This window comes from Piliocolobus tephrosceles, chromosome 8, assembly GCF_002776525.5.
Source record: "Piliocolobus tephrosceles isolate RC106 chromosome 8, ASM277652v3, whole genome shotgun sequence".
NCBI classification, from domain to species: domain Eukaryota; kingdom Metazoa; phylum Chordata; class Mammalia; order Primates; family Cercopithecidae; genus Piliocolobus; species Piliocolobus tephrosceles.
This window is the reverse complement of record NC_045441.1, coordinates 10407695-10424894: the sequence shown is the minus strand read 5'-3', so window position 1 is coordinate 10424894 and position 17200 is coordinate 10407695. Positions and strand designations below refer to the sequence as shown.

At 55.3% G+C, this 17200-nt stretch overlaps 1 protein-coding gene across 2 annotated transcripts in view; it reads right to left on the bottom strand.

The window, feature by feature from the left end:
- The window catches only part of COL26A1 (collagen type XXVI alpha 1 chain), a 200749-nt gene that overhangs the window by 16518 nt on the left and 167031 nt on the right, over positions 1-17200 (bottom strand). For both annotated transcript variants that reach the window (XM_023194491.1, XM_023194490.2), the window contains exons 4-5: positions 8466-8527; positions 1600-1756 (exon numbers count right to left, since the gene is read on the bottom strand). In XM_023194491.1, the coding sequence (XP_023050259.1) occupies positions 1600-1756; positions 8466-8527 (219 nt within the window). The remainder of the gene's footprint in view (positions 1-1599; positions 1757-8465; positions 8528-17200) is intronic.

The following is a 17200-nucleotide window of genomic DNA, read 5'->3' as shown; positions in this document are numbered from 1 at the left end:
GCGGCCACAGCACTCCAGCCTGGGTGACAGAGCGAGACTCCGTCTCAAAAAAAAAAAAAAAAAAAATTTCCTGATCTGATGAAGGGACCTGCGCGGAGTCTTAGGGCCCTTTGCACTCCAGTGCATGGGACTGTGGTATGGTGGGCAGGGCCTGGCTGAGGGCTGCTGGCCTCGGAAGAGCCCCACCTGCTCTCTGGGATCCAGGTTGGCTGCAGATGTCACCATGTGTAGGGTGTGTGCGCCACCTCGTGGCCATTCTTGAAACTGCATTTCCCTGGTTGAGAAGGTCTCGCCAGCCATCCCCTTTTGAGGGGCCTGGGTCCCCGGTGGGATGGGAAGCCCCCTCATCCTCCATCCCCGAAGAAAGATTTGAAGAATGTGGGCATGGGATAACGCTCTGGGTGTGAGACTTTAGGGATAGCAGCTCCAGGGGTGGGCCAGGGGACCAGAATGAGAGAGGTTCCCCTTCCCATAGCAGACCTGAGCTCGGCCCTCCTCCCACAGCCTTCAGTCCCTTTCAAAGAGTGCCTTCAGTCCCCTTCCCCAGCCTTGGGACTGGCCACTGGAGGCCACCTCTGTCATGCATCTCTCCTCCCTGCTCTGCCCCTGCTCCCCAACCCGGCATCAGAATAGACACATAGAACAGAGGGGAGAGGAGAGCGCCCACTACAAAGGGCTCTAAGGGCAGAGAATCATGGAGGCAAAATGCCCCTGGCTTGCTGGGTGACCCCAGAGGTGTCACTTAACTTCTCTGAGTCTCAGGTGTCTCCCCTGTAACCTCAAGGCTTCCAAGCTTTGTGTGAAGATTAAGAATGATATCTGTAAGCTGGGTGTGCTAGCTCACATCTGTAATCCCAGCACTTTGGAGGCCAAGGCGGGTGGAACACTTAAGGTCAGGAGTTCAAGGCCAGCTGGCCAACATGGTGAAACCCTGTCTCTACTAAAAAATACAGAAATTAGGCTGGGTGCGCTGGCTCACATCTGTAATCCCAGCACTTTGGGAGGCCAAGGCGGGCAGATCATTTGAGGTCAGGAGTTCGAGACCAGCCTGGCCAACATGGAAAACCCCATCTCTACTAAAAATGCAAAAATTAGCCGGGCTTGGTGGTGCGTGCCTGTAATCCCAGCTATTCGGGAGGCTGAGGCAGGAGAATCACTTGAGCCCAGGAGGCAGAGGTTGCAGTGAGCCGAGATCATGACACTGCACTCCAGCCTGGGTGATAGAGAGAGACTCCATTTCAAAAAAAAAAATATATATATATCTGCATTTGAAATATTTTCATATCTGCTATGAATATTTAATAATTGGCACAGTGCAGATCCTGACCACTCATGGTAGACCCCAGCCTTCAACTCCTGGATTCAGCCTTACAGAGCCACTGCGCCTGGCCAGATCGTCTGCTTTTTAAGATAAACTAGAAATCCTGGCTTTTAGGTGAAATCCCCCAGTTTTCAACTGTTAGCTTAATTTTTCAAAATGCCAGGTGGCATGTCTGATCCAGAGAACCTAGTGTGTGGCCTCTCTAGGGAGACCCTGGGATGCCGTGCCTGAGGCCCCTTCAGCTGCCCCAGCCTGTCGTCTCTGCAGCCCTCACTCACCGGCTGGGCCCGTGGGCCTTCTCTGTCGTGGCCCCGGGTGAGCCAGAGGGATGGCGTCGGGGAAGAAGTCCTCGTTCCAGGGGGGAGGGGTGATCTGGGGAGCCGGCAGGTCGTTGTCGGGGCTCGAGGGCCGTTCTGCTGCTTCTAGCAGGAGGACCTGGGCCAAAGGAGACAGAGAATCAGGTCCCAGTCAGGCCAGGGCAGGGACACGTGTGTGCACCCCATGAGACCTGCAGCTGTCCACGCTGCGTGTGCCCTGTCACGCTTCTTAGTGGGAGCACCTCACCCGTGGCCGGGGTTCCCTCCATCCCAGTCCTCTCCTCCTTCTCACATTAGGAAAGTCTTCCTGGACCCTCAGGGTCAAGCAGTGCCTTTCGGACACTGTCAAAGTCCCTGTGCTAGCCAGGAGCGGTGGCTCATGCCTGTAATCCCAGCACTTTGAGAGGCTGAGGCTGGAGGATCACTAGAGGCCAGGAGTTTGAGAACAGCCTGGACAACACAGTGAAACCGCCATCTTTGCAAAAAATAAAAAAAATTAGCTGGGCGAGGTGGCACACGCCTGCAGTCCCAGTTACTCAGGAGGTTGAGCCCAGGAGTTCAAGGCTATAGTGAGTTATGATTGTGCCACTGCGCTCTAGCCTGGGCAACACATCAAGACCCCATCTACAAAAAAAGAGAGAGAAAAAACACACACACACAGAAAGAGAAAAGGAAGGGAAGAAAGGGAGGGAGGAGAGAGGAAGGGTGGGTATTAATACGCCCCTTGTGGCACATGACCTTTAGAAGGTTTTCCAGAAAAATAAGAGTGGCCACGATTGCTTGAGACCAGCCTGCAGTGCGGCCCCATCTCTCTCCGCTTGAGGGAGGCAGGAGTCAAAGGTGGCTGAGACCCAGAGCCTGGAACCAGGAGACTTGCTCCTTCCTTTAAAGACCTGAGAGACAGGACTCAGAAGCCCCGTGAGTCCCTGCTGCCCCCAAAGAGGCCGGCAGGAGGCGCTGTGTGCCAGAAATAGGCTCAGGGTGGGCGGAGATCCCTGCTGGGAACCTGGGTGGGCCCTGGGGCCAAGGGACGTGAGGGACCCGCTGGGCTGAGCTGAGGGTCCATGGTGCACAGGCAGATGGTCTCCCTGAGTAGCCCCCTCACCAGTTCTGCAGTGCTCCTGGGCCTGGGGGACAGTCCTGGGATCCCTGGGGACAAAGTGGCCTGCTCTGGGCTTCTCCCCAGCAGGTGCACCTCCAGGGTGCACTCAGCGGCTGCTCAGGGCTCTGACCCTGCACCAGGGTTCTGGCTGGGCCCCCTGGGCTCAGGCCCTGCTGTGGGCTGCAGAACAGGCTCTCCCTCCACCCTACTATGGGACTCAGCCCTCTGATGGCTTGGATGCCTGGCCCAGGGCCCCTTGACCCCCAGGGCCAATTCTTTCAGCCACTCCCCTTTCTGGTCATTAGGAGGGTCCATGAAACTGGGAGGGTCACTGTGGAGATACCACAAATGAGATGGAAACAGAGGCTCAGAGACTGCAAGTGACTTGCCCGGAATCACCCAGCAAATGGGCGGTAAGGCCGGGGTCCCAAGCCGTACCTCATCCACCAAACCACAGTTTATCCTCCCAACAGCTCTGCCTCGACCCTGGCTGAACTTCGTGGAGTCACAGAGAGCTGGGGCGGCTGGCTCAGATCAAACAGCAGTGAAGGATGGACCCCAGTCTCCTGAATCTCCGGAAGGAGGAAAGGGTTCCAATTCCTGTCTTAGCCACTGGCATCCCTGGAGAAGCTGACGGGCCACAGCCAAGGTTAGGGGCTCTGGGGAGGAGCAAGGAGACTGTGGCTGTCAGGTCACGTGATGGAAAGGGCCTGGGATGACCAGCGCAGGGGAGCGTCAGGCTCTGGTGCTCCCGGGGCTGGGGGCAGGAGGTGGGGTGTAGGCTGGAGCGTGTCTCCCGTTTCAGGCCTGGCTGCTGGGAATAGCAGAAATGCCCCCAGTTGAACAAGGGCATGGGAGAGGGGCAGGCTTGGGAGTGAAAGTGGTAAGTTGGGGTGGGGTGGGGTGGGTTGCAGTATCCTGGGGGGACCTCAGATAGCCATAGTTAACAGGGGGCGGTCCCAAGGACTGGGAGGTGGAGGTACGGGACCATGAGAGGAGGCGGGGCTGGTGGCAGGAGGCTAGGGCGGAAGAGAAGGGAGCAGGGTGGAGCCTGGAGAGATTTGGGGAGGGGTCCCGCCTTGGGCTCCTGCAGGCATCCCCTAGCGTTCCCCATTCTGGGCAAAGCTCTGGCTTCCCCTGAAGTGACCTGCCAGCCAGTACAAAAGGCCTTGCTCACTCCTTCATGAGGCACCTCCCACCGGGACACCCCTGCCCACAGAGCCTGCAGACCTGGACAGAGGGACCCTGGTTGGAATCTGCCCTGGCCGATGTCTCAGCCCTCCTGGCCTGGCTGTGGCTGACCTGGAGAAATTGATCCTATTACTGCCCAGGCATGAGCTCACCCAGGCGGGCAGCCGTGGGCGTGGGGACCCAGCCCAAAAAATCCAGGCCACGGCCTTTAGGGGCAGTGGCCCTGACGATGTCATTGCGGCCTGGCAGACTGGCCGGGGCACTGCCCTCTCCACACCAGAGACTGCTGGGACTCTGAGGCTTCCGTGACTCTCGAGTACTGTTTGCGGTCCATGAAGTCAGAGAGTAAAGCCCAGGGCAGGAGAGGGGAGGGCAGGCTGGAATCTTCCCCGGTGCCCTGCTGGCCTTCTGCCCACCAGCCCGTCCCAGGAACAGAGGGTGGCAGAAATCCTGGACCAGCTCCTAGGTCTGCACCAGTGGGAGAGCAAATGGAGTGGACTCTGCGGGTTGCCTGGCCCCCGCTGCCCCTTCTTCCCTTGCTCCAGAACTCCCTCTTGTGCCTCTGTGCATGTGGCCCAGGAAAGGAATCAGGACAATCCCTTTCTGCTTGGCCAGGCACTCAGTTTCCCAGCTCCCTTGCAACTAGGAGGTGGTCACTTCACCCAGCACAGGCTCATGAAACATAAGGAGTCTGTTTGGGAGCTTCACCTCACCCTCCACTTCCTGTGTTTACATACAAGGTGAGGATGTGATGCCTGGAGCTGCAGCAGCCACTTTGTAATCATGAGGCATCAACCAATGCAGACAAAAGCCAACTCACTAAGAAGTCAGTGAACAGCCTGGCTTCCTTGGACACCAAACCAATCCTGAGACCACCTCTACTCCTGGACTTCTTGTCGAATAAACAATAAATGTCCTTATGGAATAAGCTACCATTGGCCAGGTTTCTCTCATTTGCCTCCTTCCTGACATACCAAAGCAGACTTCTTGTCTAAGGGAGCAGAAGCCGAAGTGTCCAGGCTCTGGGTTGCTGCTGTTTTATGCAAGCCATCTGATTTCTGCTTCCCTGTCTGGGATCTGCCTGCCTGGCTCCTGTCCTGGCTCTGCTTCACCCTGCTGGGATCCCAGCCTCTGCCCTGGCTGACCCCTAGTCTCTGATCTGAGCTGAAAACACAGCTCTGTGTCCTGGCTCCTGCAGACTCACCTGACCGTGGCATGGCCTCTAGTGCCACTGGGCTGTCTTGGCAACTAGCCCAGCTGGTGTTCCCTTCCCCTTTCCAGGCCGCTGCCTCTCGGGGCCCTCTGATCTGGGCCATCAAAGCTCCCTATGGGGCTGGGCACAGTGGTTCACGCCTGTAATCCCGACACTGGGAGGCCGAGGCGGGCAGATGGCTTGAGGTCAGGAGTTTGAGACCAGCCTGGCCAACATAGTGAAATCCCATCTCTACTAAAAACACAAAAATTAGCTGGATGTGGTGGGGCACACCTGTAATCCCCACTACTCAGGAGGCTGAGGTGGGAGAATCACTTAAACCTGGCCCAGGAGGCGGAGGTTGTAGTGAGCTGAGATCACGCCACTGCACCCCAGCCTGGGTGATAGTGCGAGACCTTGTCTGAAAAAAAAAACAAAACAAAACACAAAAAACCTCCAAGAGGCCCTCTCAACACAGGTGGGCATGGAGTGGGCAGGTGGGCAGCCAGAAAGTGCTCCAGACAAGATGCAGGAGCTAAGAGAGGAGTCTCCCAGCCCCTACCTAGAAATGCAGACAACTGTCAAAAGGAGTAGGGCTGCAAAGTTCCTCCGTTTCTGCACACCCCAGGCCCAAGCTGTCTCCCCCATCTCCCCACTCGAGAGCTGCCTGTGCTTCCCCACTCTGGACCAGCCTCAAAATGAAGCAACTCCAATTTCCATTTTCCAGGCCATCCGACTGAGATCCAGAGGGAAGGGCTGGCCAGGGTGGAGTGAAGGAAGGGTGGGAATCCTGGCCTGGGCTCCTGTCATGCACTGCTGTCCCTCCCTCCAGCCCTCGAGGCGCACAGAGAAGACACAGCCCTCTCACTCAGTGTCACAGGGCAAGCCCTGCCCGGGGCCTGCTGCTGGAGGCCATGGAGCTGGGGCCCTCGGTGGAGAGGGTGTCAGGGCCGGGAAGGCCACAGGGAGGAATTGCTCATGATGGGAGGGCGTGGGCCAGGTGGGTGGGGGACAGCTGGTCAAATGCCCACCCTCCCCTAGAGCTGCGACTTTTAACACCCACAATACTGGGCTGAGGCCAGGGCCGCTGCGCTGCGCCAAATCACACAGAGGCTTCCGGGACTAGGAAAATGTCCACCAGGTTGGACATGGCTCGGGGACCCCGCCTTTTCTAAAATCTCAGATGCCAGAAGCTCACCCCTCAGCATTCTCCCCTGCACCCATTCCAGAGGTCCCGGCCCAGCTCAGCCCATGTGGAAACAGTTGCTCCCTGGAACCCTCCACTCCTGTCCCCTAAGAGTTAAGACTCCAAGGAGAGCAGATGGGTCTCTCTCATCCCAGGCTTGGGCCGCTGGGAGACCCTGCCCACCTATGGAAGGGCTGGAGGACAAGGGAGGCCGCGAATGCATGCCTCGGGGCCCCCCGTCATTGCTTTGCACAGATGTCTCCCGCACACCTGTGTCTGTGTCTGTAAGGCGGGAATAGTAACGTGGCTGCCGTAGGTGACAGCACTAATCCCTGACTCCTGGTCAGCACTAGACCATTTCCAAAGCCAGTTCCCACTGCCATCTCCCTGCAGACTCTCAACAGCCCTGCCGGGCTGACGCTTTGATCCATTCTACAGATGAGGGGCCGGGGGTGCTCTGAGAGAGTCACCCAGCTGGCGGAGGGCGGTCCCACACATGTCTGACTCCAAGCCATGCTCACCTGCAACCCCCAGGGCAGAAGTCAGGGCCGAAGGTAATGTGGAGTTGTCAAGGGCTGTGTGTGTTAATGAGTGCACATCTGTGTCATGTGTGTGCATGTGTGTGTATATGTATGTGTGCCTATGTGCATGCATGCTGTGTGTGCGCGTATGCCTGAGTATCTGTGCGTGTGACCATGGGTATTACATATGTGTGTCCCTGTTTTTGTGTGTATGCGTGGGTCTGTGTGCACATGTGCAAATGTGTGTGTCTGTATGCGTATATATGTGTGTGTGTCTCCACATGCACACTGATGTGTGCGCACGGGTGTCTATGTGTGTGCATGTGTGTGCACATGTATGATGTGGGTATGCGTGTGTGTGTGTGTGTGTGTGTGTGTGCTCTTCTGGGTGGAGGCACGGCTGACCCTGGCCCTGCTGTCTTCTAGGGGCTCTTGCTGCCTGGGGCTCCAGCCCCACACTCTCAGGTCCCTGGTCTTCACCCAGCCTCCCTGCCACGTGGCCCTGCTCACACACACTCTCTGGGCAATGCCACGTGCTCCGGTCGCCACAGTTCTGCTCCGGAGAGAGCTCTGCCTCTGGCTCAGCTGATTCCAGCCTCCTGGTGCTGGCTCTCCCCTGGGGGGCCAGGAAATGTAGCAGATCCTGCTGTCCCAAGAGGCTTTGTAGGTATTTGGAGGCTGCCTCATCCCTCCAGACCTGTCCTCCCCGAGGCCGAGCCCCTGTGGCTAAACACCAGAGCCTGCTTACCAAGCCCTCTGGGTGAGAACGGGGCTTGTCCCCATCGGGGCAGACACTGTTGACGCCCCATGCGCACCTCTCAGCCCCACCTGGCCTTGGCTTCTGCCTGTGGCCACCTGCAACTCTGCCAAGGGCTTTCTCCAGCCACAGGAGCTTGCACAAGCTGACTGAGACAGGAAGTACCCTCGGGGAAGTGTTAACCCAGTGAGGGGCAGGAGAGATGTGTGGCTTCATCGCCCTAAGGTGCGCGGGCCCTGAAGTGTGCTCAAAACCACCGCCTCCCAGAGGGAATGTGAGATGGAGCCCCAGGTGCTCCCACAGGTCACCTGCCCATGAACACACCTGTACTGGGCACACCCTTCCCTGCCTCTCTCCCTGCCCAGTGCTGCCTGGGGTCACTGCCAGGTAAATTACTTGGCCTTTATGGATTCCTCAGCCTCTGGGCTGACTCCACTGAGGGAGTCCTCTTCCTATAGACTGGGCTGAAAGCTGGTCACTTCCCAGCAGTTCCTCCTCCACGGAGTCTTTTCCCCTCGGTTCCTCTGTGCCCAGCCCCATTCTGGAGGTGGGAAGAGTGGCCCTGGAGGGACAGAGACTCCCTCCTCTTTCCACTGTCTTCTGGGTGTCCAATCTCCCAGCCGCCAGGTCCCGGGAGCTCAGCACCATTCTGCCCTGCCCACAACCAGCCTGCTGCCTGGGACCTCCCAGCCCAAGAAGGCCACGCAGAGCCACCAAGGCCTGAACAGTACGCAGTACCTGGGACCGGCTGTCCAAGCCTGCTGGGAAACCTGGGGCTGGGAATTCCACAGCCACACCCAGTGATTGCCCGACGCCTCCCCCCACCGCCCCAGGTCCCCAGGCAGCTCCCCAGGCCCAGACTCCCCAGCCCAACTGACCTTGGCCTCCAGTGTGGTCAGTCGCTCACTCATGTCACTGAGCCGGGTGCAGTTCATGCATTCTGAAAGAGAAGAGGAACTAATATGAAAGCAGAGTGTAGACCCTGGGAAGAGAGCAGCCCAGTCACCAGGATAGCCTCTGGGCAGGCGGGCAAGCAGAAACATCTCCAGCCATTTTGCCTGGAAAACTCCTATTCATCCTTCAAAGCCTTACCCTCAGAGACCCCTCCTCCATGCAGCCTGCTGGACCACTGAGCCTCCCTTCTGAGCACGCACAGTACACTGTACTGTCTGTTTATTCAGACAAGGTGATGCCATGAGCTGGCGAGCACCATGAAGGCAGGAGTCTTTTTCTATTTTGTTCACCCATGAATCTCAGTGCCTGGCACAAAGCAGGGACTCAAAAAAATATCTGACAATTGATGAACAGATAGTGAGGTGGGCCCCTGACTTTGGGAACCAGAGTTGGGCTAATAGACACAGACTGGGAAAGGGATGCCAAAGCCAGTCCAGTCGGGGGGGGGCAATCAAGGAGGACGTCCTGGAGGTAGTGGCATCAAAGATGAGACCTGAGGAATGCACAATAGCTGGCCAGGTTCAGCAGAGACAAGAGCAAATGCATTCTAAAAGAAAAAGAAATGCATTCTGAAAGAGTACATTTTCCGAGGCGAGAGGAGAGTGAGAACAGAGCAGGTTGGCCAACTTGGAACACATTTGGGGGCCGCCAAGGCTGGAAAGGTCAAGGAGCTCTAACACCAGGGGCCTGGGAAGGGCTGTGGCAGTGTCCGTAGGTCACTGGAGGATCTTAGGCGGGTGAAATTCAAGGTCAGATTTGCATTTGTAGATGCTCGCTCTGGCAGCAGAGCGTGCAGTGGGTGGAAGTGGGAGGGACTGGAGCCCGGAAGGCCAATTAGGAGCCTACTGATGCTGACCCCGCCCAAGCACACATCTCTCTGGGCTGTAATTATCTTTTAATGTCTGTCTCACCGGAGGCCCGAGACCTGGAGCTCTTTAATGATGAAATAGACGGTTCAAAGCTGTTCTAAAGAGCTTTTATTGCTCTAGACGTCAGAGGATGCCTAAACTCTCTCTTTCCTCAGCTCAGTTCAAAGCCTGACCCTGCACGATCCCCATCCCTGTTAAACAGACGCCTAAGAGGTATTTGGGTAACTGAATAGCTCCCACTCGGCGCGCTGCGGCTGACCATGGTGCTGCTTGGGAGTGGTGAGAGCTGCAGCCCATGCGCACGGTCTACGGCCCCCCAACACTGTCAGCCTCCCCCTTGTTCTTGGAGATATCCCTGTCTTTGTTTCCGAATGCAAACCACCTTGAAATGTTCCCCGTCCTTAAAAAAAAAACGGCGATTCCTCTGCAACAGATGTTTGGGGAGAAACCACGGGGGGTCGGGGGGAGTCTTAGGACCCTGGTAATAGGTGGTCGAGGCTGTACCCTCAGGGTGCTCAGTCTCGGGTCAAGAGGGGGCAACACACTACTCTCTGCTCCCCAGCGACATGTGGCCTAGCAGAGGGCCCCTCTCCCTGCTTCCTTTCTTTCTACCCCTGGCTGGCCCAAGTCAGTGATTTATAAGCATTTGTTAAGGAACAGAACTCTTTCTCCTCCATAAAACCTTGTCAGTACCTCTGATGCATAAAACAGATTAAAGACTGAGGTATAAACACTGAACATTCAAATAACTAGAAGAATATATACAGTTTTCTGACTCTGGGACCAGGCAGGACTTCACCAAAGACACACGATACAGGGATGTGGCTTTCTGGTTAAATATGGTGGATTGAACACAGGTTCCCTTCTGTTTTCTCTCAGGAAAGGGCTGATAAAGAAATAAAAAGGTAGGCCGGGCGCGGTGGCTCATGCCTGTAATCCCAGCACTTTGGGAGGCCGAGACAGGCAGATACACAAGGTCAGGAGATCAAGACCATCCTGACTAACACGGTGAAACCTCGTCTTTACTAAAAAATACAAAAAATTAGCCGGGCGTGGTGGCGGGCGCCTGTAGTCCCAGCTAATCGGGAGGCTGAGGCAGGAGAATGGCGTGAACCCGAGAGGCAGAGCTTGCAGTGAGCCGAGACCGTGCCACTGCACTCCAGTCTGGGCGACACAGCGAGATTCCGTCTCAAAACAAAACAAAACAAAAAAACAAAACAAAACAAAAAAAAAAAGAAATAAAAAAGGTATAAAATCCACAAAGCAAAGGGAAAGGCGGAGGGACCTCCTGGCAGATGAACAATGCAAATACTATTTTGCAAGCTGCATGCAGCCAGGTGCGCCAGCTAGCCTTGCAAACCCAAGGCAGGGATGGAAACTGGGAGCCACTGGCTCTCTTGGGGCTCAAGAAGCCCCAGATGGGGCAGGGGAGGGAGTCCTCCCTGGAAACAGGGACCCACCAAAGAGGAAAGACCCACTGACACTGACATTTGGGGACATCCCTGATGAAATGGCAGAGTCCCTAAAAGACCAGCCTCTGTGAAGTCCCCAGTCAACAAGGCCCTGGCGTCCAGGGTGCTTTCAGTGCCTGATTTTTTTTTTTTTTTTTTTTTAAACAGAGTCTCACTCTGTCACCCATGCTGGAGTACAGTGACGCAAACTTGCTCACTGCAACCTCCACCTCCCAGGTTCAAGTGATTCTTCTGCCTCAGCCTCTTGGGTAGCTGGGACGACAGGCATGCACCACCACACCCGGCTAGTTTTGTATTTTTAGTAGAGATGGGGTTTTACCATGTTGGCCAGGCTGGTCTCGAACTTCTGACCTCAAGGGATCCGCCCACCTCAGCCTCCCAAATGCTGCGATTACAGGTGAGAGCCACCTCGCCCAATCTAGTGCCTTCCTCTTAAACTTACACAACCAATGATTGATTCCTGCACTGCTAAAAGAAGTCCTTAATGGGAAAGGCAGAGATCAAAATGAACAGGGTTCCATTTGTTCACCTATCTACCCACCCACCCAGCTACCCATCCTACACCTCATGCTACCCCAGCCCTAAACACCCCCCTCTACCCACCTATACATTCACCCTGCTCCTCATCTGTCCACCTCCTCTCCTCTACCGCTAATCATCTCTCATCCACCCGAAGGCTCTGCGGATGTTCCTGTGACTGGATGATACTGTGTCAACAGTCTAATACTGATGGGGAGAGGGGCAGGGCTGCACAGACCCAAATACCTGCCTTCAGGAGTTGTTTACTTGAAAGAAGAGATCCATGACCCCTCTCTAGTAGCTGTGTCCTGTGGGTTGACCAGGATCACTTGGAAAAAGCAAGATGGAACCTAAGTGTCCATCAGTGGTGGATTGGATAAAGAAAATAAGGTACATATACTCCGTGGAATATTACACAGCCATGAAAAAGAATGAAATCACGTCCTTTGCAGCAACATGGACGCAGCTGGATGTTGTCATTCTGAGTGAACAAACTCAGAAGCAGAAGATCAAATATTGCATGTTCTCACTTATAAGTAGGAGCCAAACAAGGGGTATACATGGACATACAGATGGGGTATGAGGATTAAAAAATTATCTATCTAGTACAGTGTTCAACATTTGAGTAATGAGGCCGGGCACGGTGGCTCATGCCTGTAATCTCAGCACTTTGGGAGGTCGAGGTGAGAGGATCACCTGAAGTCAGGAGTTCAAGATCAGCCTGACCAACACGGTGAAATCCCATCTCTACTAAAAATACAAACATTAGCCAGGCGTGGTGGCAGATGCCTAAAATCCCAACTACTCGGGAGGCTGAGGCATGAGGATCGCTTGAATCCGGGAGGCAGAGGTTGCAGTGAGCCAAGATCGAGCCATTGCACTCCAGCATGGCCAACAGAGCAAAACTCCGTCTCAAAAACAAAAAACAAAAAACATTTGGGTGATGGGTACACTAGAAGTCCAATCCCTACTATTATGCATGTAACAAACAAGCACATGTGATCCCCTGAATCTAACATAATTTTCTTTTGAGACAGAATCTTGCTCTATTGTCTGGGCTGGAGTGCAGTGGTGTAATCTTGTCTCATTGAAACCGTTGCCACCTGGGTTCAAGCGATTCTCCTGCCTCAGCCTCCCAAGTAGCTGGGACTACAGTCATGTGCCACCATGCCTGGCTAATTTTTGTATTTTTAATAGAGACAGGGTTTCACCATGTTGACCAGGCTGGTCTCAAACTCCTGACCTCAAGTGATCCACCCAGCTCGGCCTCCCAAACAGCTGAGATGACAGGCATGAGCCACAGCACTTAGTCTTAAAACAAAATAACATATTTTAAAAAGAAAAGAAGGATGGGTGTGGTGGCTCATGCCTGGAATCCTCGTACTTTGGGAGGTTGAGATGGATGGATGGCTTGAGCCCAGGAGTTTGAGATCTGCCTGGTTAACATAGTGAGACCCTGTCTGTACAAAAAAAATACAAAAATTAGCCAGGCATGGTGGTGCGTGCCTGTAGTCTCAGCTACTTGGGAGGCTGAGGCGGGAGGATCACTTGAGTCCAGGAGGCTGAGACCAGCCTGGGCAACATGGTGAAACCCCTTCTCTACAAAAAAAACAAAAATTAGCAGAGATTGTGGCATGTCCCTGTAGTCCCAGCTACTTAGGAGGCTGAGGCAGGAGGATCACCTGAGTCCAGAAGGTTGAAGCTGCAGTGAGCCATGTTGGCACCACTGCACTACAGTCTGGGCAACAGAGCGAGACCCTGTCAGAGAGGGGAGGGGAAGGGAGAAGAGGGGAGAGGAGGGGAGGGGAGGGGAGGGGATGGAAGGGAAGGTGAGGGAAAAGCACCTCTCCAGCCACACAGGAAGACACCACTCCACCCTTGGGGCCTGAGGGAAGAGGAGGAGGAGGTGGACGTGGGGAAGTTACAAATGACAGCCCTGGTCTGTCCAGGAACTCTGGGCAAACTGCACAATCTGGAGGCTTTTAGGGGCCTTGAGCAGAGCGTTTCCAGGGCCTGAGGCAACAATTAGGACCTGCAGGTCCCTCCCCCTGCAGTGGGGAAGGTCAGTGGACGGAGGGAGAGGCCCGGCTCTCGCAAATACCTATTTCTGGAAATTGTGTTGGGCCTGGGCCCAGTTTTCTCTGGCACTGGCCACCCTGCTTGGCAGGTGAGGAGCAGCTTGGCCAACGGTGGACATGAGGGTTGTGGGGTGGGTCCAGCTCCCCAGCTGTGGTGAGGCCCAGGAGGCCCAGCCAGCTCTGACTCGCCACACCACCCCCATCCCCCGGCCCGCGCTCCAGAACAGGATGGGATTTTCATTGCCTTGGCATCTGTCATTGACAGGCAATTAAAGCATGTTTGTTTAACTTTCTCTGATTATTCACTGGAGTGCTGGAAACATGGAAATGCTGAGGGGGGTGCGGATCCTGTCCCCTCCTGGCTCTGATTGGAGGAGGCCCTGCCCGAACCACCCTACTATGTGGTCTCTAACCTGCTGGGATTATGAAGAGTCCCACGTGTCCTGCCCCTTCGAGAACACACTGGCCCTGGAGCACCTGGGGCCACAGTGCCTTTCCCAGTGTCTAGGACCCACGCAGGGAAAACCTTTGCCAATAGGTGTATGTTGGAAGTGTCAACGTACCAGGCAAACCATTGTGTGTTTGTGGATGCACAAGCACACGTGTGTGAAAGAGACAGGCTGGACGCAGTGGCTGACGTCTGTAATCCCGGCACTTTAGGAAGCTGAGGCAGGCGGATCACGAGGTTAAGAGATCAAGACCAGCCTGGCCAACACGGTGAAACCCCGTCTCTACTAAAAATACAAAAAACTAGCCGGGAGAGGTGGTGGGCGCCTGTAGTCCCAGCTACTCGGGAGGCTGAGGCAGGAGAATGGCGTAAACCTGGGAGGCGGAGCTTGCAGTGAGCTGCGATCCGGCCACTGCACTCCAGCCTGGGCGACAGAGCGAGACTCCGTCTCAAAAAAATAAAATAAAATAAAAATAAAAATACAAAAAGAAAATCAGCTGGACGTGGTGGTGGGCGCCTGTAATTTCAGCTACTCGGGAGGCTGAGGCAGGAGAATCGCTTGAACCTGGGAGGCGGAGGTTGCAGTGAGCCGAGATTGCGCCATTGCACTCCAGCCTGGTGACAGAGCAAGACTCCATCTCAAAAAGAGAAAAAAAGAAAAAGAAAAGAGAACAAAAGAGAGAAAGAGACAGACAGAGACATGGAGAGAGAGCAGGCCAGGTGGGATGGCTCATGTGTGTCATCCCAGCACTTTAGGAGGTCAAGGTGGGAGGATAGCTTGGGCCTAGGAGTTCGAGACCAGTCTGGGCAACATGGCAGGATCCCATCTCTAGAAAAAATTTAAAGATTGGCTGGATGTGGTGGCGTCTGCCTGTAATCCTAGCTACTCAGGAGGCTGAGGTGGGAGGATTGCTTGAGCCTGGGAGGTGGAGGCTGCAGTGAATTGTGACTGCGCCACTGCACTCCAGCCTGGGCTGGAGATGCAGTGTCCTTTTGAGATGCTGTCTCAAAAGAGAGAGAGAGAGAGTTGATTGTGTGGTGGGTTCATTGTAAAGAGAACTATAGAGACCTGGTTCTAAGTCGGCCAGGAACTCGCTGTGTGGCTTGAGACGCCCTCTCTCTGTCCACACCTCAGTTTTCCCATCTATAAAAGGGGTTTACACTGGATCAGCTCCAGAGGCCTCAGCCTCCAGGACTCTTCACTCTTGCCACTAGTAACCTTCTCCTCGGCCTCTTACTTCCGGGCTCTGCCCACTCACTGCAGGACGATAGTTGCCAAATCCACCTGCCATCTGCCTTTGGTCAGCATTGCTCCTGTTGATGGCTCTGCTCCCAGAATTCAGGACCCACCTTCCAAATGAGGCTGGATTCCCAAGGCCTGGGCCCTGAGAGGGGATTTGCAGATAGGGCAGGAGTTGGTTATTGCAGGGAAATGTAAAGAGGCAGCCGGAGTCTACTTGGGCCACAAGACGCCAGTGGGAGGCAAGGCACATGGATGGTCCTGTCCCCAGAGGCCCAGCTCCCTCTGTGAGAGGTCTCAGAGGGTGGTCTGCAGGCAGAGGGCGTGCGCAGGGTGGGTGTACCCAGTAGGCCACCGCAACCAGGGCCCAGTTGGAGGAGATCCTAAAAATCTACCCAGAAGGCTGGGCCTGGTGGCTCATGCCTATAATCCCAGCACTTAGGGAGTCTGAGGTAGGCAGATCACCTGAGGTTAGGAGTTCGAGACCAGCCTGGCCAACACAGTGAAACCCCATCTCTACTAAAAATACAAAAATTAGCTCTGGGTGTGGTGGCGGGCGCCTGTAATCCCAGCTACTCGGGAGGCTGAGGCAGGAGAATCGCTTGAATCTGAGAGGCGGAGGTTGCAGTGAGCTGAGATCACGCCATTGCACTCTAGCCTGGGCAACAAGAGCGAAACTCCATCTCAGAAAAAAAGAAAAATCCATCCAGAGAACTTTGATCCCAGCCAAGACTCCTGGACCCCGTTAGGGGAAGAAAACTCCAGGGAGGTCACTGGGGTCAGTTGCTGTGGGGATGAGGTTGGGGACAGGCCAGTTAGATTGGCCGTGAGTGCTCACAGGGGACCACAGGAATGAGGAAGTCCACAGTGAACTCAGTTTCCCCAATGTGACAGAAGACAGAAAACAGCCAGGCTGAGCCTAACACAAGTACATCAGGCATCTTTCCATGCTACTATGCACAGGGTCTTCCCACTCCACTCAAGAGGTCTGTCTCAGGACACAAATTCTTTCTGGTCTCCCTCTTCCCCCATGGGGCTTCTGGAGGTCACTAAGGACCTTCCTCTACTGGTCAGACTTTGGTCACCTCACCCTCTGCTAGAAACACGGAACAGCCCCCACTGGCCTGAGGAAAAAGTCCTTGGCATGGCTAAGCTTAGTGCCCCTGTCTGCCCTGGTCTCTCACTATCACACCTGCCAGCCAGGCCAGTATCACAGTGAGGCCACACCCCATCCCACCAGGCCACACCCTCCCAGCTAGGCCTTGGCCCCTCCAACCAGGCCCATTCCCTCCAGCAAGGCCACTCCTCCTCTAGCCAGACCACACCTCCTCCAGACAGGCCATGCTCCCTCCAGGCCACGGCCCCAGCTAGGCTACATCCCCTCTAACCAGGCCACACCTCCTCCAGCTAGACCATTCCTCTTTCAGCCAAGCCATGCTCTCTCCAGCCAGGCCATGCCGCCTCCAGCCAGGTCATGCCCCTCCCGCAGGCCACACTCTCCCAATTAGACTATGTCCCCTCCAACCAGGCCACATCCCCTCCAGCAAGGCCACACCTCCTCCAGCCAGACCATTCTTCTTTCAGCCTGGCCATGCCCACCAGTCAAGGCCACGCCTCCTCCAGCCAGACAACACCCCCTCCAGCCAGACCATACCTCCTCCAGCCAGACCACGCCTCCTCCAGCCAGGCCATGCCCCGGAGCATTCCCCAGTCTCCAACCTTTGCACACGTAGTTCCTTCCTCTGGACAGTCCTATTCCCTACCTCCCTCTCTGTTTCGCAGTTCATCCTTAAAAACGCAGTTCCGGCCGGGCACGGTGGCTTATGCCTTCCATCTCAGCACTTTGGGAGGCCGAGGTGGGCGGATCATCTGAGGTCAGGAGTTCAAGACCAGCCTGACCAACATGGTGAAACCCTGTCTACCAAAAATACTTGGGAGGCTGAGGCAGGAGAATCGCTTGAACCCAGGAGGCAGAAGTTGCAGTGAGCCGAGATCGCACCATTGCACTCCAGCCTGGACAACAAGAGCGAAAC